The 25,935-nt window shown below is 42.8% G+C and overlaps 8 protein-coding genes across 13 annotated transcripts; 4 read left to right on the top strand and 4 right to left on the bottom strand.

The window, feature by feature from the left end:
- Positions 1 to 124: 124 nt before the first annotated feature.
- LOC6533742 (vascular endothelial zinc finger 1) lies at positions 125 to 8,504 on the bottom strand. 4 transcript variants are annotated; one of them, XM_039373624.1, is made up of 4 exons: positions 8,224 to 8,504; positions 2,189 to 2,795; positions 1,980 to 2,131; positions 125 to 1,927 (listed from the first exon to the last, which is right to left on the bottom strand). In XM_039373624.1, the coding sequence occupies exons 2-4, from the start codon at positions 2,718 to 2,720 to the stop codon at positions 1,034 to 1,036; spliced, it is 1,578 nt and encodes a 525-aa protein (XP_039229558.1). In that variant the 5' UTR covers positions 2,721 to 2,795; positions 8,224 to 8,504; the 3' UTR covers positions 125 to 1,033. The 4 variants fall into 4 exon arrangements, with proteins under 4 accessions (XP_039229558.1, XP_039229559.1, XP_015050236.1 ...); XM_039373625.1 differs by lacking the exon at positions 8,224 to 8,504 and adding an exon at positions 3,988 to 4,132 and having other exon boundaries at positions 2,189 to 2,792; XM_015194750.2 differs by lacking the exon at positions 8,224 to 8,504 and adding an exon at positions 3,988 to 4,113.
- LOC6533735 (protein O-mannosyltransferase 1) lies at positions 3,776 to 24,188 on the top strand. The gene is made up of 7 exons (XM_002094404.4): positions 3,776 to 3,912; positions 18,870 to 18,956; positions 19,216 to 19,285; positions 20,439 to 21,596; positions 21,759 to 22,321; positions 22,459 to 23,238; positions 23,298 to 24,188. Exons 4-7 carry the CDS (start codon positions 20,983 to 20,985, stop codon positions 24,017 to 24,019), a joined length of 2,679 nt encoding a protein of 892 aa, XP_002094440.1. The 5' UTR covers positions 3,776 to 3,912; positions 18,870 to 18,956; positions 19,216 to 19,285; positions 20,439 to 20,982; the 3' UTR covers positions 24,020 to 24,188.
- LOC120321397 lies at positions 4,504 to 5,077 on the bottom strand. Its single transcript, XM_039373630.2, has 2 exons — positions 4,953 to 5,077; positions 4,504 to 4,899 (listed from the first exon to the last, which is right to left on the bottom strand). Exons 1-2 carry the CDS (start codon positions 5,029 to 5,031, stop codon positions 4,658 to 4,660), a joined length of 321 nt encoding a protein of 106 aa, XP_039229564.1. The 5' UTR covers positions 5,032 to 5,077; the 3' UTR covers positions 4,504 to 4,657.
- Positions 5,476 to 6,036, top strand: LOC6533741. Its single transcript, XM_002094410.4, has one exon. It carries the CDS (start codon positions 5,476 to 5,478, stop codon positions 5,827 to 5,829), a length of 354 nt encoding a protein of 117 aa, XP_002094446.1. The 3' UTR covers positions 5,830 to 6,036.
- Positions 14,002 to 15,479, top strand: LOC6540560 (protein new-glue 3). Its single transcript, XM_002087310.2, has one exon. The coding sequence runs from the start codon at positions 15,032 to 15,034 to the stop codon at positions 15,320 to 15,322; it is 291 nt and encodes a 96-aa protein (XP_002087346.2). The 5' UTR covers positions 14,002 to 15,031; the 3' UTR covers positions 15,323 to 15,479.
- LOC6533737 (protein new-glue 3) lies at positions 16,197 to 16,710 on the bottom strand. The gene has a single exon (XM_002094406.4). The coding sequence runs from the start codon at positions 16,629 to 16,631 to the stop codon at positions 16,341 to 16,343; it is 291 nt and encodes a 96-aa protein (XP_002094442.1). The 5' UTR covers positions 16,632 to 16,710; the 3' UTR covers positions 16,197 to 16,340.
- LOC6533736 (protein new-glue 3) lies at positions 17,599 to 17,985 on the bottom strand. The gene has a single exon (XM_002094405.4). It carries the CDS (start codon positions 17,887 to 17,889, stop codon positions 17,599 to 17,601), a length of 291 nt encoding a protein of 96 aa, XP_002094441.1. The 5' UTR covers positions 17,890 to 17,985.
- On the top strand, positions 24,182 to 25,935 carry LOC6533734 (EF-hand domain-containing family member B). 3 transcript variants are annotated; one of them, XM_002094403.4, is made up of 3 exons: positions 24,182 to 24,783; positions 24,845 to 25,021; positions 25,087 to 25,935. In XM_002094403.4, the coding sequence occupies exons 1-3, from the start codon at positions 24,260 to 24,262 to the stop codon at positions 25,856 to 25,858; spliced, it is 1,473 nt and encodes a 490-aa protein (XP_002094439.1). In that variant the 5' UTR covers positions 24,182 to 24,259; the 3' UTR covers positions 25,859 to 25,935. The 3 variants fall into 3 exon arrangements, with proteins under 3 accessions (XP_002094439.1, XP_039229563.1, XP_039229562.1); XM_039373629.2 differs by having other exon boundaries at positions 25,077 to 25,202; XM_039373628.2 differs by having other exon boundaries at positions 25,071 to 25,101.

Below are 25,935 nucleotides of genomic sequence, written 5' to 3'. Positions count from 1 at the left end.
TTATTTAATTGACTACAATAAATGGTGCATAATAATCGTAATTTACTCTAAATAAAGCAAATAAATAACCACAAGTAAATGAACCTTGTTGCTTTTTATCTGAACGAATGAAATATAGTCTTAATTCGGTTTAGATCAAATTATATAATTTACTGCTTATTTACAAGGATTTTTGTGTTTGATTTATCGGTGTAGCAAAAAGTTATACGTACATTCACAATTTTAGATTTGTTCCTACAAGTATGTGTAAATCTAAATTGCATTTGTTTACATAGTATATAAATATATATATATTTATAGTTCGCTGCCAGTGAACAGTGTTCAAGTATTCGTACAGGTGTATGTACATATGGACGACATACATACCATACACAACATTGATTCTAATTGTAGAAAAATACATTTCACTAAAATACATTGCGTATAAAATTATTATTCCTTTGCACATTTGTCTTAAATTAAAGTATGGAGTGTTTTGGGGCGGACAAAGGCGTGGGACAACCTCACTGGGATCATATTCAACTATTGGAATGCAAATGCAATGCTTGTTCAAAGGAAATCGTGCTATACAATTACTTATAATAGTTTAAAAATTGGCTTGTGTGTGGCTTACACATTTGAGATCTCTTGAAACGATTGCAAAAATATTCAAATAAATCACTTTTTTAACGCAGTAATAAATAAACCCAAAACTATTGGAATTCAGTTGTAATTAAGCTAAATTTTAAAAGATCTTATCGAATGTAGTTCTATCCCAGTGACTGCACTTTCTTTTGTGGAAGGTTTTCTATCATTAAATTCCCATCGCGAACTTACGATTAAAGTTGTACAATGTTGAGTATTCCCGAAGGAGAATCCTCGAAGACATTAGCTAACATCCTGCTGTTTGTATTATCCGATTTGTGAGAGTCAATTAAATTGTGTGGACCGAGAGAGTTATTTGTGGTTTTTGAGCAGCCGAGTCCTTGGGGACTCAGACTCAGATGAGACTAAATTGAATTTCGCTTTAACTGACTTTACAAAAATCATTTGGCTAATTTATCATTTGCTGCTGTTGCTGCTGCTGCTGCTGCGAAGTCTGTTGCTGCTGTTGCTGCGTTGTCGGTTGCTGCTGCGTGATCACAATGTGATGTTGCTGCTGTTGTTGCTGCTGCTGCTGCTGTTGCTGTTGCTGCTGCAACTGCTGCTGTGCGCTGGCCAGCTGGTTGGCATGTTGCAGGGCCGCCGTTGTTGCCTCCGTGACGACAGGTTGCAACATACTGGTGCCATTCTCGCGCCGCACATGGCTGTTCAGCTCGGCCTTGACGCGGCGAGCGATGTGGGAGCGGGTGTGTTTGCGCAGATGATCCTTGCGGTAGAAGCCCTTGCCGCACTCGCCGCACTGGTGGCGCTTCTCGCCGGAATGGATGACAAAGTGCAGACTCAGTTGCTCCTTCCGCTTGAAGGCCTTCAGGCACACGGTGCAGATGTAGGGTCGTTCCGGATTGTGCGACTGTTTGTGGCGGGTGAGGTGATCCTTGCGCTTCAGCGACGCCTGGCAGATGTCGCACACGTAGCGCTTCTCCAGGTTGTGGCCCACCAGATGCACTTCGAGCAGCTCCGGCTCCGGATACGCCACATGGCATTCGGGACACATGTACAGCGGACTGCCGTCGAGTGCGGTGCCCAGACGAATCTCGCCCGGTCGCAGCTTCGTTTTCCGGTCCTTGTTCCGCTTTTTGCGCTTCTTCTTCTTGCCGGAAGTGCCGCCGGATCCGCCGGCCGTCGTCGCCGTTGTCGCCGTCGCCGTGACCGCCGCCTGCGTCTGCACCTGCAACGTCGCCTGCTGCTGCGGCTGCAGCGTCAGCTGCTCCTGCTGAGGTATACTAATGGTTGTCGTGCCCAGGGTGTTGATCCCAATGGCTGGTCCCGTCTGCACCTGCAGCACCTGAATGTAAGTGTTAACTTTAATAATCCTACAAGCATTTATAGATACTTACCACATTCTGTTGGTTCTCCTTCTTTATCGTCTCCGCGGAATACTTGAGGAAGTGGTGCAGCGACAGGGGCAACGTGTTGGCTGGAAGATGCGAGAGGTAGTCGGCAACTGTGGTTCCCGGCGTCAGTGTTTGCCACGAGGTATTCTGGAGTACTGCAAGGCATCACATTTGCTTAATCAGTTATCAATGCTATCTTATCAGGCGCTCACCTTGCTGCTGGAGGATGGCGTTGCACAGATCCTGGGTGAGTTCCTGCGGGGCGGTGACCTGTTGCTGCTGCATCTGCTGCTGCTGCTGCTGGCCGGAAGTTCCCGCCTGCAGTGCATCCGCTGCAGCACTCGTCGCTGTTGCACTTGCATACGCAACAGTTGCATATTGCGTCTGCTGCTGTTGCTGCTGCTGCTGCTGTTGCTGGGAGGAAGCCACCAAGTGGCCATTGTACTTGTCACCCTGGAGCGCATCCTCCTGGCCGCCACGGAACTTGTTGCCACTGCTGCCCTGGCCCGCCGTCATTGTGGCCTGGCCAAAATGCGTTACCTGTTGCTGCTGCTGTTGCTGGTACCGATTGCTGCCGCTTGCTGCATCCTGCTGCTGTTGCTGCTGCGGATTATTGGTGCCCGTCACAGTCACATCCGTGACGGCGGCAGTCACAGTGGAAACCAGCGGAGCTGTGCTCGTCGTGAATTGCGGCAGGCCGGGAATGTTGCCGGGAAAGGTGTTGCCAAACGGGGTGAAGTTCATTGTGCGTTCGTTTCTCAGCTAATCAGGGGATTCCAGGGGGATTCAAAGGGTTCTTGTGCGCGGACAATCAGGCTACTGAAATGAGAGATTTGTGGGTGAGCAAGGAATTCATTTAGTTGGTCTTAAGTGTCTATTTTCTTAGATTGTAATAAGGAACAGGATATTTCCGATTACCATATGAAATTATTTCTCTGTTATTAAACATATTAAACATTTTTCCCTGCTCAATATGCAATGCTTAAAAGTCAATCTTAAATATATATATTCATAAATGGGTACTGTCAACAGCAGCCAACCACAGAATAACCCATTAATCCGTAGATTTCCCGAAAATAGACAAACCAAAGGTGGCTGCAAACTGCAGCACAATTTAAGCTTAGAAGGCCTTTGAATGGAAAGTGAAAACAGCGCTGCCGTTGTTGTTATTTTAGCTGACTTGCCGAACCGGAGGACTCACACACACTCACACACACGCATACCTTCGTCTAAATCGCCGCCCACCGCCCACTTTGCATTTGTGGAGGTGGCGATAAAAAAGAGCGCGAATCCTGCGCGCTCTGTGAGAGCGTGAGCGAGTGGCAGAGCCAGAGAGAGAGAGAGGGAGAAAGAAGGGGGGAGGCGCCGCGGTAGGAGCAATAAAAATCGAAGGGGGGACTTGAATTTCAGCGGGGATTTCGTCGATGGCGACCCACTATATAGCGATTTAGTGTGTCGGTACATTAAGATTAGGTTAGGGCTGACCTAAACCGCCAGTGAGTGCGTTTCGCGAATCGGAAAATGATAAATATGAGCGGAATATAGCGAAATGGAAATTAACGCGACCATGTAACGCATACGCAGTGTGGGACATTCTAAACTGACTCGCATGTGCCAAAAGCCAAAGGCTGCGCCATATCGATTTTCACTAAGCACGCAAATTAGTATCGCCTCTAATTGTATATTTGCAGTTCTCGTCGCGATAATAATAATAACAAAGTGAAGTTTTCAAATTTCGCCGGTTGTTTAACAGCAGTAGACTTTCACTTGGGAAAACACCGTCGTCGTTTATTTTTGCCATCTGCGCGCGAACCCGTGACACAATAAAACGCAAGGCGGGCTGACAAAGGAAAAGTGCAGCCAATTGCATTGCCAGCCCATTCTGGAGGTCACCTCCTCCGCGGCGAAAAAAGTGAGGCCAAAAAAAATAAAAACAGTATGTATTGTGTGGTATTCCGATGGGGTTTTCGGGTGGTCAGGGGGGGTTGCGTCACTGTACCGCACCGCTCACCGTCTGAGGTGCACATGCACATGCACATGCGAACAACACCCGCCGCATCCACAAACGGAGCCACCTGGCGGCGTGTGGCGTAGCTTCACAACTGACTGCCACCGACCGACCCGGCGATATAGTATTCCGACTTTTCTCTCCGCCACGAGACATATAGCCTCGGCACTCGGCTTTTTCGCAGCCGGCACACGGCCACAATAGCGCCCCAAGCCACCAGCCCCCAAAACCCCAACCTCCCGAACCCCCCACCCCGCAATCCGATCCACCCATTTGGCATTAGTTGGTCTAACTACGCTCGCGTGCGGGAGAGAGCGGAGCGAGAATAAACGGCGAGAGCCAACAATTGGGGCTCCACACTCTCGCAAAGTGGCTGGCATAAAAACACACTCCATTTGCCTTTGCGAAAGGATATTGGCATAACATATCTCTTGGATGAATCTCTTGTCAGATAAGGATAGAGTATTTCATCAAAATAAAATAGTTAATTTTTAATAGAAGAAACGAAAGTACAATCAATATCTTGAAAAGTGAAAAAGTATATTAAAATAAGTTCTTGAAGTAATATTAAATATTCAATTTACATATTTAAGTTAGGTTTTTTGATCATGTGCGAGTCCAAGTGGAAGCTAAAGAGAAATAGAATTTCCATTTCCTTTTATACCTTTTACAATTATAGCTCCCTATAAGGCATTTCCAGTAAAGCCGTTTCCAACTTAACTTTGTTGAGATGCAGAGAACTGTGTTTCGGCACACAGACTCCATTGAGGCGCCGATATCCTTTGCGGCAAACGCACTTGGGATTATAGCAGAAGTTTGCCGCCGGACAAAATTCATCATCCGGGCATTTGATAATCATGCAACTTACTGACTCATTTTCACCACAATCCACGCCCACAACTTGGTAGCTGTTTTCTGGGAATTTATAAAAATGATATTGGAATTTTTTCTAGGGTTAATCAAGTCACCTTTTTGATATCTTTGCCTACATATAACTGATCTGTCTAATAAAATACTAAATGCTAATGTTAATAGGTATACATTCATTGCAGCACTGAACTCATTAGTAGAAAAAACTTTTTCTGATACCGAGCAAAATCAGCGTAGCTAATAAGGTTAACAGTGTTCTAAAACTTAGAAGACATTATATATATTACAAAGTTATTCATTAACTGAATTTTATGGTGGTAAAAGTCTTCCAAATATTAAAATCAATTTTTACTTGCCATAAGAAATGTACATCAATTACAGAACTTTAAATTGTTTATAAAAAGTGCATTAAAATACCATGAATTAGTTCCACAACAGCTGGCTTACAAAAAAATTGCATCACTTCCAACCCAGTTTTGAGGTCTGTTTACTTGGCCATCTAACCCAGCAAGAGCGCACAAATGCCCACTTCACCGTGCTCCAGACATGAAGGACCTGCTCCCGCATAGAGGACCTCCTGCTCCGAGGACTGCACTTCGTGTGTGTGCGTGATTTGCATGTATGCAGGCCAAGTCGAACAGCAGCCGCAGTCGCAGTCGCAGCAACAACAAGTGCAACCAAAACAAAGATGCTGCGCTCCTGACACTGAAACCCGCACAAGGCCAATCGACGAAATCAGGCCACGCACACGAATCCCGACACGGTGGCGGTGGCGATGGCGATGACGATGGCGATGTAGATGACGTAGCTTTGCGATGCGATGCCCCCAGCAGTCAGCCTACCACAGCCTACTACAGCAGGCCGGCTTCCCCAGACCCGGAGACACTTCCACTTCCACTCCCACTTCCACTCCCTCTTCCACTCGAACTCCCACATGTACTGCCAAACATCTGCCATACGCAGGAGCAGAGGTAACTGCACTCAGGACTTCACGGAGAGAAAATTGTAGTTAACAGTTTTTAAGGATATGTACCATGCTCGCTACAGATATATTAAGCATTTCAAAATGTTAGTTGAAATTCAAATACAATGGTATAGTTCAACAACACTTGATGAACTTGAACATGAACTATAAGTTCAGTTTCTCCTAAATATAAATGATCTATAAATTGATGTATTATACATTTCTCTTTATAATGTTTTTCAATACCCCTATTTGTATGGCTTCCATAAGTTTTTATGACATATTCTTCGTCTCAAATTTTGGTTAGTATTGTGATAGTCGGATAGTATTTTTCGCAGTGTAAATGGCTGTGCTGCAATCGGTGGCGAGTAAGCGCCGAGAACTCACACATTTCTGAATCGGAGAGTGAGAGTGTCGGCGGCAAGAGGCGGCTGGAGAAGTGGCAAGTGGTGGTGGGGCCGATGCGGATGTGTTCGGCAAGTGCAACTCGCTGATGCGCATGTGGAGGTGCAGTGGTGGGTGTGGGTGCGGGTGTGGGTGTGGGCATTGTGTGCGTGGGCACTTCGACGCCTTTCCGGCATTCAGGCATTGCATCACCATCGCCATCATCATCGTCGTCGTGGTTGTTATGGCGGCGGGTTATTGTTGAAAGCGTACATGCAGCAAGTCGACGCATCCTGACGTATTCCGCCGGTCTAACCTGTTCATTCTTACATTTCGTTTTCATTCTTATTATGCAGAATGTGGCACAAGTGGCGGACAATGTCGCTCAACAGCGATTACAAATTTTTTAAATATGTTGCTGTCAAAACGTTCCTTATTTTTATTAATAAATTCAGAGTCTTCTGAACATAACCGGAGGAAGAAAATGTTAAATGAAAAAAATATTGCCTACTTTTCGGATGCACCCCGATAAATACTAAAATAACGTGGCGTATACTTGATAATATTGCGCATACGTAAAGCGCATAAAACCAAGTGGGGAGTTTCAGAATGTTTTGATAAATATGATGGGTCTACATGAAAAAAATCGTTTTTAACTAGCATAAAAGAAGTAACTAGCATATGTACATAAAGTACATTGCAGAAAGGAAGGAGTTTCCACTAAAAATATTGTTCTTTCCACTGTGCGACATTGTCATTGGCAGTTAGAGTGGGCCGTAACCCTGTCCGTATTCGTATTCGCATCCGTATCCGTGTCCGTGTCCGTGTCCGTGTCCGTGTCCGTTGCTGTGCACCCGCCAAATTGGGAAAGACGAACTATGAGGCTGAGTGCAAGTCGCGCCCGGCACACCCGTAACTCCCACGGCCCAGATCTCCGCCACCCTCGCAGCTGTGTTTGCGCCGTGAAAGTGAAACTGCGACGCACGGCAGAGCCGGAGTTTGCAGCCATAGCCAGAGCCGTTGTTGTATCCGCAACCGGAGTCGCCGAAATGCCATATTCGTGGCCGTGGCCGTGGCCGTGGCCATGACCCGTCGTCTGTGCTGCGCCGTGCATTCTGTATTCCATTCCGTATTTCGTATTTCGGGGCCGGGGCCGAAACACACAATGCACGTACACAAGATTCGGGGAAATTCGGAAACGCGGTCATATGATGTCGATGACGTCGATGTCGGCTGACTCCGCATTTCGATGCAGGCACATTAAATGCTGATTTATTGCCCGATTGTGTGCGCATTAAGTAGGTGGCATTTTGCCGAAAGTGCGTTTCCTGATTTAAGAACTTGGCCAGACTTTGGGGGGAGGTATATCACAAAAGTGATGTGTTCCGGAAAAAATTATATTTTGAAACAAAAAATTATAAAATAAAACTGTGTATATAGGCATTTTAAAATTTCTCATTATTAAATATTTTTTACACTTAGCTTGAGTTGAATATAACAAACTACAGACATGATATTAATTCTGCGGTTCCCGTTTCTTCTCTTATTTGGGAAAAGCCTTACAAAAATAATCTGCACCTTTTCAAGTCATTTAAAAATCTTAAATATTTGTAGTATATTTACAAAAAAATATTTACAAAGTACATTCCCGGAATAAAACAACACAACTTTAAGTGATAATTGATTTTGAAAAATTAATAATCTAACGTCCTTAAAAATGTTCGGATCATCATTTATTGTTAAGTTTTTGGAATATGTTACTGAAGCAGGAAGATTTATATAAATAAAAACGCGTAAGTGCACATAGGGCACCTGATAGTCTAAATATCCTACTTTCCACCTTCTTGTTTTAATATTGCTTCCCAATAGTTTGTTGCAGAGTGTACACCATTGAGGATTTACCACGAGTCATTTAATGAACTAAACTTTGGCGCTTTCATTTGTGTGCTTCACCAAAAGACCAATTGCGGGATTAATTTCCCTTAAGTGATTTGCATGTACGAAAAGTGCTATGTACTCACAGTTTTTCAGTTGCTCAGCGGTTTATTCACATTTGCCGGCTCTTTTGCTAAAAAGCACGCAAGGAACATGCTAAATACAGGTTGCAAAACACTCAGCAGACACACGATTTCACGCGATTTTGTTGACGTTGAGCGCCGAATTGGTCGCGTGAAAGTAACAACGTGACGAAATTCGCAGCGCGGCAACCAATACAAGTGCTAAAATTTGTATTTTGGGGGCGTAACGCCGGGTTTAATTCAATTTGTTTCGATTTGATGCGATTGAACCGGATAACGTAGTGTCGGCGCTGACGTTATAAAGTTAACTGATTGAAAGTGCGTTCGTCCGGCGCCTAAAATTGTGTAGAGTTTGGTGACGAAGAGCCGATACTCGGCAACCAATACAGATGCCGAAAGTAGCAAGCCGTACCAATACCGTGGCACATTCGGTGGACTAGCAGTTTGGTCAAATGTTTGCCGGCGGCAGACAATTATTTACTCTTTAAATTGCCGACAAGGCGACACACACACATCAGTGCGAATATACATATATGTATGTGCACATACACACCCACACACACACGCATGACACTCCTCCCGCTCTCGAACACATACACGGGCACCTATGCCGGCTACTCGCTTTCGCTTTTGTGTTTGTTCTCTCGCCGGCTTAGTGCCGAATGCTCCACCCCCCTTTTAATAACCTTACATCTAGTGCCTTGTTACCTCCCTTTCGTCACTACTCATCTCAATTCGGTTAGCTTCGGCACCCTTCGTTTATCTCTCGCACACTAGGATGCTGTGCTCTCTGGAATTCGTGTCTCTCTCTCTCTAGTCATATTCTCTCATTGCAATTTTCAGTGTCCCGTTAGTTAATTTGAGCGCGCGCCGTCAGGTATGCAACAGTTTTTTTCAAACGCATTTTTAATAGGCATTTTTGCCTGCATCAAATCTAACAAAACCTACTAAAATACTGCAGTACATATGCATTTACATAAGTGCTCTTATGTGTTTATGTGATTTATATGACTCTGCACAAAAAGCACTCTTTGTTTAGCTTAAAGGGCGGTACACAAATCATTGCGTTTGATTCGAATTGTTGATGGGTATGGAATGTGTTAAATTTTAGTAAGGATGATATATGTATACATGAATTTCTTCACTTATCCGTATACAAGCAATTAAATTCAGAAATTGATTTATTTTTCTCAAGGAGCTTCGTGGTGAGCTCACATTCTTCCTTCCCAATGCCATATCTAAAATTACCACCATAGAAAACATTTTTGTGTAAAGGATATGAAATATTGGTTCTTTTTACTATGGATTTCTAATAATAAATTTAAATATTCAATGCATATAAAGATGTAAATTTATAAATATGAAAAATTATAGCCGACAGCCACAGAAGCTAAGCACGAATCTTTCTTTTGCCTACAGCGTACAATAATAATAGTAACATTTTTTTATTAATTGTTGGAAAATTCAATGCGGAACCACAAATTGTTTCGTTTGATGTATCAACTTTTTTTTGCATTTACCACAATTTTAAAAATATTTCCATTTTATTGTAAACAGTTGTTGTACGAGTATACTTAAAATCAGTTTCTGTAAAGCTTTATTTACATGTTGTATTCCTGGACAACTTTGATCTTCAAGGGAATTAATAAGTATTACAAATTAATTTCAGTTATTTCACTGCAAGTACTCCTTTGCCCTTTTTAAAGTTGCGTAGTCTGTACATATACAAAATACATTAAATCAATATTCCCATGTAAAAAAAGGGACACAGGAGCGACTTTTGTCTAAGGTCCTTACACTTCTGTATGTACAGATTTGTGCCAACTGCAAAAACGGAGCAGCACAAGTGGAGCCCAATAGAAACTAAATCTAAACAACACCGGAACACCCCGGCAAGGTCACATCGACACCCCCAAAAAACAAATGGGGAACCGAAAACTAACCAAAAACTAAAAGTGAATCGAGCCAAACGATTCCGAGTGGTCCAACCATTTGAAGTGGTGTGGAAAAAAGGGGAGCCATAGCCGGCAGGCGGAGCTCTGCCGAGCGCCAAAAATTCATTCATAAAATTCTAAAACGCGCTAAAATCTAAAATTCTAAACAAAACCAGTCGGCAGTCGGCCGAGTGTGCGGAGTTGGCAGTTTAGAGTTGGCAGTTTAGAGTTGGGAGTGGGCAGTTGGCTGGAGGAGGCCTTCTGAGGAGAACTCACACGCCCGGTGGTCCTCTGCCACTTGCTGCATGCCCCACGCGTAAAAAAACACCCACAATTTTCGGTGATGCACAGATGGTTGGCTTGCATGTTGGCTACTATCCAAAGGTACATACATATATCCCATTTCAACAGGACGATTCAAACAGAAACTAACTGATAGGTGTTAAAACTTAGATTGAATAAAATTTCTATATTTTATACATCTTTAGACTCGGTGCATTTCATAGCACTCATAATTGTACTGAAAGCTTATGTATCCCTACATTTTATTTTTAGAATCACAACAGTGTTGCAACTTTATGGTTTATGTGTTAGTATGGAAAACGAACAGTATGACTTAGAGAAGTTTGACTGTAGTGATGCTCTAGGGGTTTTTGGTGTTCCTCGTGGCACCAACTTCCTTCGGGGGATTCCCCCTTGGGGCAAAATCCTTCGTTTCTTGTGCCCCAAAATGTGTGTTACTTGTGCACAGCCCAACTGTATGCAATGCATTTCGCACACAGGAAATTGCACTAGGAGACGTTTTGCACACAACTGTACTTGCTCATCGACCATTTTGTTATTATTTTTAGCAGACGACAGAAAGCAAAATCAAACTAAAAAATGGAATTTTATGTATACACATAATAAAATATGTGTAGAGATTTTATATAATAAAAAAACACTTTTACATAAACGCACAGCCACACACACACACATACACAAATGCATCAGTTTGTATGCCTAGACAAATGCGTATGTAGAAGTTTTGTAGTATCCTAAGGCCTATGTTGCATGTGTGCGTGTGTGGGTGCGTTTTTCTGCATCGTGTGCTCGTTTGTGTGTGTGCGTGTGTGAGTGTTGCATCACCTAACTTCATGGTGAAGTGCAACAAACTCTGCTCTACACAAAAACGCCGCCCAACAAAATGCAATCAAATGGCAAAAATTTTGCCAGACTGCAGGCAGGCAGGCGGCAACAACAATCGTTGTTGCAACAACTGCAACTGCAATCGCCCGTCTGCCACGTTCGCAACCGGGCGGCCGAGGGGGTGGTGGGCGTTTAAGGGGCTGGTTGAGGGAGCAGTGGGGGCGACAGGCCAGACACAGGCCATAAAACAGCAAAAACAAACTGCATGTGAAACATTTTAGTTGCATTTTCTATATGGAAGACTCGCAACAGGGTGAACCTTATTTGCATAAAAAAAATTTAGGCAGTGTTACAACCATTTGCTATTTAATTATTCTGTTTTCATAGTAATGTAGAAAGCATTAGGATATTTTAAGAGCATAAATATATGTATATCAATAGCGGTCTTTAGTCAACACTGCGTATGAGTAATAGATTTTCCATTTGTAAATCTAAAATGTTATGCTGGTGAGATGCATATATGAAATAGCTGAATATAGTTTTAGAATCTATTTAACAAAAGGGAGTATCTATTTTCCTTTCTAGTTAGTTGCTTAGAAGGTCCACCTTAATTACACATAAATGAAATCGCTAGGCACTTGCGTGTGTGGGTGCATAATCCATGTGCATATATAAATGTACAAAATCAACCCTTAGCTTTTGACTAGCCGCTCAAAAAAACAGCATCTGTGTGTGTGTGTGTGTGTACAAGTGTGCATAAAATAAATTTCATTTAAATTAAAATAAATAAAACTCGTCCCCAAGCCGACGCGTCTACCCAAAAACAAGAACTTAGACAAAGCGCAGACACATCCATAATAGTCGGATGGATAGCAGTCCGCAACACCCAAAACTTGCAATTGCCACAAAACGGCACGGCTGCAGATGAAACTGTCTGGACATCGAAGAAAAAGCATTCATTAGGCCGACTGCAGTCTATGCATTTTAATTGATTGCCAGCCGTCTTTGTCGGCTTTATTTTTGGCAAAATTCCATTAATCTCCGGCAATACTCGGACATTCCGTCTAATGTCATCAACTGCAGAATCTATCTTTCTGCACGGACAAGATGCTGAATGGAGTTTCTCAAAGGAATCGAAAAACTGATTATGAAATCATTCACTGCTTCTGCAGTTCTAAGTTGGCATTTAATTCAATGGCATTGACAAGCGTTGATAAAATTAATTTTACTTAACTTCGCTTAATACAATCTACTTTAATACAGAAATCCTGTTCAATACTTTTAAATTTGTACTTATTTTCCAAATTAGTATGCTACTAATAACATTTATTTATTACAATAAATATTTTAAAGGGCCGTGGGTCTTAGTTTACATTTTGTGATAAGCTTTAAAAAAAGTATAAAATATACACTTCTTAACAAATGTTATGCTTACTTAAAATAACTACTTTTTATGAGTCCTTAATATTAGCATATGACCCTCTTATGAACCACGTTATACAGCAATTAGGAGTTGCTTCCGTAAGTCGACATTTAATCTGTGGCAGATACAGTCCGCGCGCTCAATAAAGTTAAAAGTCAGAGCAGCATCTGCATCGCCATGCCACTTGCCATTTGCCACTGGCCCCAACCGCAATCCGCATTTCGCCGCAAGATGAGGCCAGTGAGGTTTGGGTGGCACCACCAACACCACCACCCACGAGAAACATGCCACGAAGACGGAGGCAGACATTAACCAAACAAGCGGTGGCGGTGGCGGTGGCCAAAAGGGAACACGTCCACGTCCTCGACCTAGTTCAATGGCAATGTCATTGTGCCACATTATCGCCGGCGACGTCGTCCTCTGCTGGCTCAGTTGGCTTGGCCTTGGCTGGAGTTGAGTTCAGTTGAGTTGAGTTGTGAAGCTGCAGGGAAACGAGAACGAGCGCATGAGTCGAGGCCACGGCCACGGCCACGAACATGGCCAAAGTGGCACACGGCAGGCAGCAAATACCCAACCAGTGAGCTCCACCCACCGAAAGCTCCCACCTCCCGCCTCCACGCAAGCAAACACCATCAGCATGCACCCACCCAACTGATTCACCCAATCCACCCAACCCATCCATCCGACGAAAACGAGACACAACAGCAACAGCGATGCTGCAACGATGCAGGCACAGAAACCGAAACGGGAACGACCGGAGGTTCAGGATGCAGGAGCTGCAGGGTACTGAGAAAAAAACATCCACGTCAGACTTCGCATTTGAACTCTACAAAACTGCAACCACAAATATGCTTATAACATTAAATTCCTATTTGTATTTCATAAGAATGAATATTTTAAAAGATTTTAAAGTTTACTCATATGTGCGTAGTTAGTTTATATTATAATCTTTTATAAACTTTGTAGTTTAACTTATAAAATATTCGATCTCATTTACCATGATATTATAATACTTTTTGCGTTGTTTTCTTATTAACCTCTAACTTTCTAATATCCTTAGTATAAGATATATTAAAGATATATTATATACATATGTTACTAAATTCAGTACTACAAAGGAGTTAATATATTGAGCTATTTAGTAAGTGCTTAAAAATGCAAAACTCAAGGTATTAATTTCAATTTGATGCTGTTGGAATTCAGCAAATTTATTGCAAGTGCAAGAGCAGGCGGTGGCGACAATATCCTTGCACTTGTGCAGGCCGCGAGGCGAATGGCGAGTGTGGGCGCGGGTGGTGGGTGAAGGGTGAAGGGTGTTGGGGCACACAGGACTCACAGCCACACCGCTAAGCCCGGCAACCAATCCGCCGGCAGCAGAGCAGCCTTGCCGCATCTGGGCCCCGTTTATTGTTGCAGTTGCAAGGACCTTCCTGTAGGCACAACCACGACCCTCGCCTCTCCGGTGCTTTTTAAGGGGGGTCCTGGCTGTGTGTCCTGCACTGCTCCAAGCTCAAAGTTGCAGTGGTGGAGCAGACACTCCCCGAGCCACAGCCACAGTCTGCCACCCACCCACAAACCAATCCACTCATGCCACTCATACTCAAAAATATCAGGTTTGTTCTGAACTCGGACTCACACCCGATTTTTCAATACGCTCTCTTTCTATATGCATCTCGTCCTTGCTCTCTCGCCCTACGGAACTCTGTCTGCTGTTTTCGTTCGTCCTGTGGATTCATTTCACAGCATCATGTTAATAACAGGGGAGACTTGTGTAAACTTTGTGTAGAGCCAGAGAATAACTCACAATTATGAAGAGTTTCAACCGTTTTAAAATACAATTTTAATGTAATGTTATTCATTAACAAACTATGCAATTAACTAATTAGTTAATTAACTAATAAGTATAATTAAAATATTAATTTTTGGTAAATACAAAAATAACATATATGCACATTAACATCTATTTAATTCAGGCTAAAATAATAAGCCCATATAACTTTATTTGTTTTGCCCAGCCAATACCAAGAACGTATTGTAAGAGGCATTCGTCACAAAGCGCCCGTAGAATCGGTCCTCAAAATAGCTTTAATGTTGATACAACTGTCTAGTGATAGACTAAGTTCTTTGCAAATTAGTATTTGCTTAGCCTAGTTAAGCAGAGCCAAATATCTGTACCAAATGCTATTATGCGTGTGGTTCTCACGAAGTGCAAATAAACCCAAGTCCGACACATGTTCTTGTTTCTAACTCACCCAAGGGATATAAATAGTGCTCCATTCAAACCAGTAGAGCATCAGTTGATCACATCCAACTACCAGACATCAACATGAAGTACTCCTGTGTCCTGCTCCTTTTGGCCACCGTTGCCTGTTTCCTGGTGAGCCTGTCCAGTGCAACTACCACGACCACCACCACGACAGATGCCACTACCACGACCACCACAACCGCCGCCTCGTCGTCTGACACCACTACCACGACAGCTTCGTCCTCGGACACCACCACTACCACGGAATCATCCTCCTCCAAGAAGAAGAAGCACAAGATCCGCTACAAGAACAAGAGACACGAACCCAAGAAGAAGATCACCATCCACAGGAAGAAAAGCCGCAAGGACTAAACATCTATAGATATCTACAGACCCGGTTACGACCAATGTGAACTCCGACTCCCAAAGGCAATCGCCATATCATTATTCCGTTATATTTATTATTCTGTTAACAAACGTATCTCTAACTTACTATAATTAAATTCAAAAATTTATTTAAATTCAAAAATTGTATTTTAATTTAAATATTATTTAAATATTTTATTATTTGAAGCGGGAATGGTTTTCAGATTTTCTTTACTTATACTAATCTAACAATCGTCAAGTTTTGAAAGCATTCACAGCGGGTAAAAATTTTAGAAAATAAGCAACAAATTATTTGTTTGCTATTAAAAAAAAAGAAACAGTTAGTAAAAAAGTTCCAATTCATTGCTCTTTTTTAACTAAGTTACAAAGTTTCAAGAGTTTTCTCAAGTGTGAAATCATAATCATATAATAATATATGATAAAACTCACTTCTCTTATATTGTTATTTTCTTTACTGAAATGTTTTAATGTTTGCAAAATTTAATTTTATAATATTCCGTATAATATTTACTTGTATTATTTCTTGTAATAAAAAATAAAAGTAATCCGAAAAATCCATCATAGTATTATATTTTAATTGTATTTATGCCATTTTGCTTAGAATTATTTTTTTAAAATTTGTAAAGAAATTAAACCTTTTGTTTTAATACCGAAAGCTCTATATACGAGTGTGTATATACTTAGCATAACCCTTTCTTTTATGAAATATTTAAAAAATGGGTTTACTTTTTTGCATAAGTCTTTATTTAAAAATATAGGAATAAATATGTAGAAGAAAGAATTTTTTGTAGTTAAAACGAATAAAAATTTAAAGTCCTAACATGTAGTTATATTATATATAAAAATCAATGTATCGAATTAAATTTTCTTTAATTTATTAATAATAAGTAAGAGGTTTGTTTACAGAATAATAAATATAGTGGAATAATGATATGGCAGTTGTCTTCGGGAGTCGGAGTTCACTTTAGTTGTAACCGGGTGGGGATATCTATAGTTAAGATGGTTAACCACTGCGGTTCTTCTTCCTGTGGATCTTCTTGACCTTCTTGGGCTTGTGCACCTTGCGCTTGTAGTGTACCACGTGCTTCTTCTTTTTGGAGGAGGACGAATCCGTGGTAGTGGTGGTGTCCGAGGACGACGCTGTCGTGGTAGTGGTGTCAGAAGACGAGGCGGTGGTTGTGGTGGTCGTGGTAGTGGCATCTGTCGTGGTGGTGGTCGTGGTAGTTGCACTGGTCAGGCTCACCAGGAAACAGGCGACGGTGGCCAAAAGGAGCAGGACACAGGAGTACTTCATGTTGATGTCTGGTAGTTGGATATGATCAACTGATGCTGTACTGGTCCGAATGGAGCACTATTTATATCCCTTGGGTGAGCCGACAAATCAAACACCTGACGGATCTGGGCTTGTTTGCATAAGCGTGAGAACCTTATGGGAAATGTTATCTGATACAGAATTTTAGGCCTATTTTAGAAACCAGGTCACTCAAATAAAAATATGCACTTTTCTATGCCTATCTTAAACAGTTGGGCAAACATTAAAAATATTTATACCCGTTACTCGTAGAGTAAAAGGGTATACTAGATTCGCTGAAAAGTATGTAACAGGCAGAAGGAAGCGTTTCCGACCATATAAAGTATATATATTCTTGTTCAGGATCAATAGCCGAGTCGATATGACGATGTCCGTCCGTCTGTCTGTCCGTCCGTATGTACGCCGAGATCTCAGGAACTACCAAAACTAGAAAGTTGAGACTAAGCATGCAAACTCCAGAGACATAGACGCAGATCAAGTTTGTCGATTCATGTTGCCACGCCCACTCTAACGCCCACAAACCGCCCAAAACTGCCACGCCCACACTTTTGAAAAATGTTTTGATATTTTTTAATTTTTGTATTACTTAGTCTTGTAAATTTCTATCGATTTGCCAAAAAACTTTCTGCCACGCCCACTCTAACGCCTACAAACTGCCAAAAACTGTCAGTGTTTAAGACTCTCCTTCTCCCTTCCACTAGCTGAGTAACGGGTATCAGACAGTCGGGGAACTCGACTATAGCGTTCTCTCTTGTTGTAGATAAAACGATAATGGCTTTGAATAAAAATCTAAAGTCCTAACATGTAGATATATATAAAAAAGCAAAATATTGATTTATATTTTTTTTAATTTATTAATAATAAGTAAGAGGTTTGTTTACAGAATAATAAATATAGCGGAAGTCGGAGTTCACATCAGTTGTAACCGGGATATCTATAGTTAAGATGGTTAACCGCTGCGGTTCTTCTTCCTGTGGATCTTCTTGACCTTCTTGGGCTTGTGCACCTTGCGTTTGTAGTGGACCACGTGCTTCTTCTTTTTGGAGGAGGACGAATCCGTGGTAGTGGTGGTGTCCGAGGACGAAGCTGTCGTGGTAGTGGTGTCAGACGACGACGCGGTGGTTGTGGTGGTCGTGGTAGTGGCATCTGTCGTGGTGGTGGTCGTGGTAGTTGCACTGGTCAGGCTCACTAGGAAACAGGCAACGGTGGTCAAAAGGAGCAGGACACAGGAGTACTTCATGTTGATGTCTGGTAGTTGGATATGATCAACTGATGCTGTACTGGTCCGAATGGAGCACTATTTATATCCCTTGGGTGAGCCGACAAATCAAACACCTGACGGATCTGGGCTTGTTTGCATAAGCGTGAGAACCTTATGGGAAATGCCATCTGATCTAGAACATTAGGCCTATCCTAGAAACCAGGTCACTCAAATAATAATTTGCACATTTCTATGCCTACCTCAAACAGTTGGGCAAACATTAAAGATATTTTAGGAAGTTCAATTGAGATGGAAACACATTAACGCTGCTTCGGAGTTTCAGCTGTTTATATTTATACTTTCTAAATATATGTATTATAATATCAGGGGTAACACAACGCGGTTAATAAAGCGTGCAGTACAATTATACATATATAATGTCCCTTATATGTATATAGTAAGCACATAGAGAACTTTAATTTATATTAAATCTACACATAGTTACCTTCTAATTATTTTTAAAAATGTTGATATTTGAGTGGGCAGAATATTATATGTTGCACAGCGTCATTTTGTATCATTTGTATATGTACACATACCAAGTGGGAAGAAAAAGCACACCATCTCATGCGAATTAGTTATTATGTAGAACCAGTTTTAAGCCGTTTAGCTAATATTGTGGAATCAAAACAGTAATACGCAAACTGATGTCATACGTCGGATGCAAAGCCAAAAAATCTTATTTTGATAACTTCGAGATTCATTGAGAGGTGCAACAAAATAAGGCCAATAGGTCATTCAAGTACCCACAACTTTGGAACATGGCCTATAGAATAGGTCATAATCAAAGAACAGGTTCCCACCTTTCCACTTCTCCACCTGTGACGCGTGCTTTATACGGTCCCCTCACACACAAGCATACATACACACATACTTAGCAGCTAAATACCAAACAACCTCTTTTTATGCCACCAATAAATGGTGTTTAATTGTAATGTTGTTATTCTTTGTTTTTGCAGACTCCGTTCGGCGACAATCACTCAAGGGAGAGAAAGAGAGAGAGCAGAAACAGGGAGATTTTTTTGCATGTATATCCAGTGCTGCAGGTATGGATTGAATCCAGTCAAAGATAGCTAGGAATTTTATAATAAAACAATATACACAATATCTTCAAAAAACTAAATTTCCGAGTTTTTATAACTGAGCCTTGATAGTCATGATTAGTATTAAATAAATGTTGAGTTGTTTACTGATTTTATCGCCTTGGTATTTATGTTCGACATATTCTATATTAATTTAATGTTGGGTCCTTCAATGATCATATATCAGTACTTTAAAATCTGGCTCTTTCCACTTACAACACAGCATCGCTAAGCTTGACAGACGAAACGGGAAATGGGTTAAGAATCAAGGAGACCGAGGATGCAGAGAAAAGGTGAGGAAAGAGAAAGAGACAGGGCTCCAGCAGCCGAACCGCATTCCATGCGCATTCAGCGCAGCCGCACAATGGGCAAATTTAAAAAAAAACAAGAGAGAACGCTATAGTCGAGTTCCCCGACTATCTGATACCCGTTACTCAGCTAGTGGAAGGGAGAAGGAGAGTCTTAAACACAGTTTTTGCTGGTTTGTAGGCGTTATAGTGGGCGTGGCCAAAAGTTTTTTGGCAAATCGATAGAAGTTTACAAGACCAATACAAAAATGAAAAAATATCAAAACATTTTTCAAAAGTGTGGGCGTGACAGCTTTGGGCGGTTTGTGGGCGTTAGAGTGGGCGTGGCAAAAAGTTTGTTGGCAAATCGATAGAAATTTACAAGACCAATACAAAAATGAAAAAATATCAAAACATTTTTCAAAAGTGTGGGCGTGACAGCTTTGGGCGGTTTGTGGGCGTTAGAGTGGGCGTGGCAAAAAGTTTTTTTGCAAATCGATAGAAATTTACAAGACCAATACAAAAATGAAAAAATATTAAAACATTTTTCAAAAATGTGGGCGTTAGAGTGGGCGTGGCAACCTGAATCGACAAACTTGCGCTGCGTCTATGTCCCTGGAGTCTGTATACTTAATCTCAACTTTCTAGCTTTTGTAGTTCCTGAGATCTCGACGTTCATACGGACAGACGGACAGACGGACAGACAGACGGACGGACAGACGGACATGGCCAGATCGACTCGGCTACTGATCCTGATCAAGAATATATATACTTTATATGGTCGGAAACGCTTCCTTCTGCCTGTTACATACTTTTCAACGAATCTAGTATACCCTTTTACTCTACGAGTAACGGGTATAATCAGTCCAAAAATGTTTTTTAGAGTTTTCTGTTTTTAAAGTTGGGACTTAATTCCGATTTTGATAATATTTCCACTTATATTTAACGAATAAATATTTCGTAAGGAAATAGAAATGCTTTAGTGCAAATAAAGCTTTATAATAAATACGTAGTATATTTTTTTTTTTCTTGTGTCTAATATGTTTTTATATTGTAAGGAACTTATGTATGTACATATACATATGTACTGAGAACATAAGTTTTAATAAAATTTATTTAATCCATTCACTTTATACTTTACCGCCTTTGAATTTGGCAGCGAGTTGTGGGAAATCGACCCACTGTGCACAGAGGGCAGCGGCAGCGCCTGCGCAGAAGAAAGAGAGCCATCGCGGATCTGTTCAGTCCATTCAGATTCAGCCAAGTCAGTGCGTCGCGAGATCTTTAGCGAGCAGGTTGCGATTTCGGTCAGAAAGCGTTCGGCCGGGAAAAGATAGTTATTTCACTTCCGTGAGTGTGTGTTTGTGGGAATAATTCGGCATCGAAACTTTCTTCAACAGCTGGCGATCATTTGTATGTAAATGCAAATCGACCAAGAAGGCTGCAAGGCGAAGAGACAGCGAGACAAGTGGAGTATAGAAAGTGCAAAACCAGTTTTTTTGTTAGCAGGAAAACGTGGCAAAATAAGAAATTAACATAACAAAAAGTGAAACAAGCGATCGCTTGGTTGGATTATATCATGTTTAGCGATTGCCAATTGATCAGTGAAAGTGGGTAGGCAAAACAATGCGAGGAAGAAATGCCCGCTAATTTACGAAGAGCAAATCGCACACTGAAAAAATAACAAAAACTAGGAAGCCGCTATGTCTGCCACCTACACCAATACAATTACACAGCGCCGCAAGACGGCCAAAGTGAAGCAGCAATCACAACCACAACAACAACAACAATGGACGGACAGCGATATGAGCTGCGAGTCAAACGAAAGACTTCACTTTCGCAGCCGTTCAACAAACTCGAAGCAACAACAACAACACACGGCACACAGCAACTCACCTTCACCACTGTGCTGTAACGGTGCTCGTGCTCTAACAATGCTCAATTGCTGCGTCGACGTCAACTGTCATTTGAATGCGCCGCTGCGCGGCAGCGTTAACCGGCACACGACGCCAACGCCGACACCGACTGCGACTCCAACGCCGGTACCGACGCCAAAACAAGCCTCCCCCTCGCCAACCTCCGATCGTTCGCGCTCACTCTCACGTTCGCTCTCGCCCTCTCGGTCTCGCTCGCTCTCCTGCCAAAAACAGATCAACAAGAACAGCGCAGGCGCAGCATCTGCAGCTGAAAGAAAAACAGCTAGTGCGAGTACGCAGCCATTTACCGTTAACCTGAGCATCGATCTCTTCAGTTGGACTCTCTTTCTCTTGGCCTTCGGCACGCGTTTCTACAAGCTGGCAACGCCGCCGCACATCGTGTGAGTAGAAAAACAATAACAAACTAGGCAAATGGGGTCACTGAGAGAGAAAAATACACGAAGAAGAATTACTATGATATTTTGTTAATATGTATTTTTTTCTTAATGCTTGAAACACTTGAAGAATGAAAAAATTATATTACAATACTCTTTATCCAACAGTTTTGATGAACTGCACTACGGCAAGTACATCTCCATGTACATGCGCAACATTTTCTTCTTTGATCAACATCCGCCACTGGGCAAACAGCTGATCGCCGGACTGGTGAGCATGGCTGGCTACGATGGCAATTACACCTTCAACCGGATTGGAGAGCCCTATGCGCCGGAAATGCCCATATTTTGGTTCCGGTTTGTGCCAGCCATGTGCGGCAGTCTACTGGCCCCCGGCGTTTACAATCTGTTGCTGGAGGCTAAACTCAGTCGCTGGTCAGCCGCCTTGGGTGGTCTGCTTGTGGTCCTGGACAACTCCTTGCTGACGCAATCCCGCTTTGTTCTCATGGAATCAATGCTGCTGCTGGCCACCACAGTGGGCATCGCCTGTTTGCTCCGCTTCCAACGAAGTCGCCTAGGCAGTCTTGAATGGTTCTTTAGTGGAACGACAGCTGCCGTCTTCTTGGGAGCCGCCGGAACAGTCAAGTACGTTGGATTCCTGGCACTGGGGCTAGCCTTTTATTTGCTGTGTCGACACCTGTGGCAACTGCTCTACGACGCCAATCTTACCGGTAAGATCTCGAGATTTCTTGAGATTCACAACTCATGTTCTACGAGCATAACAGAAAATCATTACGTATACGTAATGTTGATCATCGATATGCTAAAAGAGGTTGAATAAATCATATTAAAACCTTTCTTTTTCTAGATCGCCAACTATGGATGCATGCCATAAGTCGCCTGTTAATCTTCGTTGGCATTCCATTTGCCGTCTATGTGGGAGTCTTCTATGTCCACTTCAAGACGCTATACCGGGCTGGACCGCACGATAGTATCATGACTAGCGCGTTTCAGGCCTCGTTGGATGGAGGACTGGCATCGATCACACAAGGACAGCCTTTGGCAGTGGTTCATGGCTCCCAAATCACACTGCGCCATACCCACGGACGCACCTGCTGGCTGCACTCGCATGCAGCTGTCTATCCGGTGCGGTACCCGGACAAGAGGGGCTCCTCGCACCAGCAGCAGGTCACCTGCTACTCCTTCAAGGATGTGAACAACTGGTGGCTGGTTAAGCGACCAACAAAGGAAAACCTAGTGGTGGGAGATGAGCCGGATATCATCCGACACGGTGAAATTATTCAGTTGGTCCATGGTATCACGAGCCGAGCACTGAACTCACACGATGTGGCTGCGCCAATGACACCGCAGTGCCAGGAGGTCAGCTGTTACATAGATTACGAGATCAAGATGGCCGGTGAGCTGCTGTGGCGCGTGGACATTCTGAATCGCGATTCCGAGGGTGACATTTGGCATGCCATCAAGTCGGAGGTCCGCCTCGTTCACGTGTCCACAGAAGCCTCCTTGAAGTTCAGCGGCCTCCAACTTCCCGAATGGGGTTTCAATCAGCACGAGGTGGTGGCGGATCGAGAAAAGGGAATACACGAGGATACCATCTGGAATGTTGAGGAGCATCGCTACACACAGAGTAAGTCCTCTTTGAGAAATATGAAAACAATAAGTAATTCTTATTTTTTCCTTTTATAGCTGAAGACCATCGGGAGCGAGAGCGCCAGATGCTAACAGCCGAAATGATACCCACAAAGCGGACGCACATCTCGTTCTGGGCCAAGTTACTGGAGCTCCAGTCCAAGATGCTGTTCCAAGCGAAGTCAGTGCCAAGTCACATGTACAGCTCGATGCCGCACGAGTGGCCGCTGATGGACAAGGGCATCGCCTACTGGTTGGATTCAAAGTCCAGTGCGCAGATCTATTTGCTGGGAAACGTACTCATCTGGTACACAGCCACCACGGGAATACTTGTCTACGCCGGACTACTGGCCTTCTACGCTATGCGGCGGCAACGACTTTGCTTCGATATTTCGGAGCAGGAGTGGCAGCGATTCATCATTGCCGGTGATACCTTCTTTATGGGCTACGTGATGCACTATCTGCCGTACTTTTGTGTGGATCGTACACTTTTCCTGCACAATTACTTGCCAGCCTTTGTGTTTAAGCTACTTCTATTGTGCTTTGTTGCGGATCATCTGGACTATCTGCTCAGACGCTTCTGCACCGGGCGTGGTGTCCACTTGGTGCGCCTGTATCGCCTAATGCTAATCCTGTGGTTGGTGGGCGTGCTCAGCATTTTCTCGAAGTTTATTCCATTCAGTTATGGTGCGAAAAAAATGACCTTAAATGAGGTTCGCAATCTTCGATGGAAGGATACCTGGGACTTTGTTCTGCACAAAAACCACCACCTGCACTGAAAAACCAGATGCCATCTCCGCGGCCAGAGAGACGTGCAATGATGTACTAGTACCGTGTACAATAGACTAGAAGACTAGCTACAGTTGAACTAATACTAAGCCATAAATTATTTGACATGTAAACATACTCATTTACAAGACCAATAAATACAATTATTTATTTATTTAAGATGTCCTGCTTTATCAGTCAGTACTCTGTTCTCTGAACCCACACTATATACACAAATACACTCATTTAACATGGCCAACAAGGGACACTTTATAGATAGAAATGCAAATATTCCGACTGCAGGATTGTCTACCTCTGGATTAGATGGCGAGGAAGGTGTAAAAGTATGTCTAAGTATCAGCAATGCAGAAGAATTGGCTGAGAGTCTAGTGAGGCGCCATTGCGTACAGATCAATGAAAAATCAAACCATCTTCCGGCCGGTTCAGTTCTTCCCAGCAGCAGCATCCGGGATTTGCTTAGCGGCGAGCTGCAGAAGTCCCGCTTTACGTCCTTCAAGGAGAAGTTCTACGAGGAAATGTACTTTAGAAAATCCACTTTGGGCAAGGTGAAGAAGACGTACTCCAAGCCGGACAGCGTGACCAATACAAGCCAAACCTTCGGAAGTCCATCGAGTCCAGGCCAATCTGAATCCCTTTATGGCGTTATATTGCCGGCCAAATCGGCGGAGCAAGTGAACAAGGAGTACGAGGCTTTCCACGACAAGTACATCATCAGCCACAATCACTACTTTCCCTCTGAGCAGGTCAATCGCAGGTTAATCTCTGGGATATTACATATATTCGGAAAATCTAATGAGTAACTTAAATATTTTCAGATATTCCCAACCATTTGATCGAAATTCACCTTCTGGAAATTTTCACACGGTCGGCGACTTTGGACTCAAAGTGAAACGATGTCTTGTGGAAGGTGAAAACCACCTGAAGGTTATTGGCAAGGCACAAGTGGACTTTCTGAATCGCACCGAGGCGCCTCTCGGCATGCGAAACAAAAAGTGAGTTAAATCCTTAGATGAAATGCATTTTTTTGGTTCTGTTTAATAGTTATAGACATCTGTAGGTACACTTATGCAGTGCCGGATATAACTTTCGGTGTTCCACTGCGCAGCAATGGCGATGTGAAGATGCTGCTTAATAATATCGAACCGTGCCACAAAACTAACCGGCTACTGGGTGCCATACGCTATTTGAACAAAAAGCGTCACAGTTTGCGGAATCCCCTTGAATTTCACAAGTACGTACTAAATTCGGTGCTGGAGAGGAGTGATACGGATAAGACGGGTCACTTGCCACTGGCACGCATCTTAGAAATCTTCAGAAGCTTCCACATCCGCCTGGATGCGCACAAAATCCGTCTGGCCTTGTCCAATTTCCGGATGATTGTGGACGAGGGATGTGCCACGGAGCGGGTGAATTACCTCGATTTTCTCCGCCTTCTCTCGATTCAGAAGTCTCTGCCGAAAACAGGTAACCTGACCAATGTTTCCGATGTCAGTTGCCTGGACACCACGTATCACTTGCTCTGCGCCGATCGTCAAAAGAAGTTCAAGGATGATAATACAATAAACCGGAATCTCAAAGAGCATAAAACGAGTGTCAAGGATCTCATAACACCGGTTTTGGCCACTTTACGTGGCCTAACACCTGGTGATTTCACCTGTTTGCGGTCCAAAGGAGAAATCGAACGTATCTTCAGAAGTCTCGTACCAACTGATAAATTCGAAGCCATTTGGCAGAGTTTAATGACTGAGTTCAAGGACCAGAATGAAACGGCATCCGTTTCGCAGTTTCGTGCTGAAATGCACAAACAATTGGAGGTCACATATTTATAAAACCTTAGCCAATTAGTAATAGATATGAAATCACATTTTGAAAGCCAATACAAATATACAAGCAATAAAACAGAAAA

The sequence above is a fragment of the Drosophila yakuba genome, chromosome 3L (assembly GCF_016746365.2).
Source record: "Drosophila yakuba strain Tai18E2 chromosome 3L, Prin_Dyak_Tai18E2_2.1, whole genome shotgun sequence".
NCBI classification, from domain to species: domain Eukaryota; kingdom Metazoa; phylum Arthropoda; class Insecta; order Diptera; family Drosophilidae; genus Drosophila; species Drosophila yakuba.
This window is presented reverse-complemented; position numbering and strand designations above follow the sequence as displayed.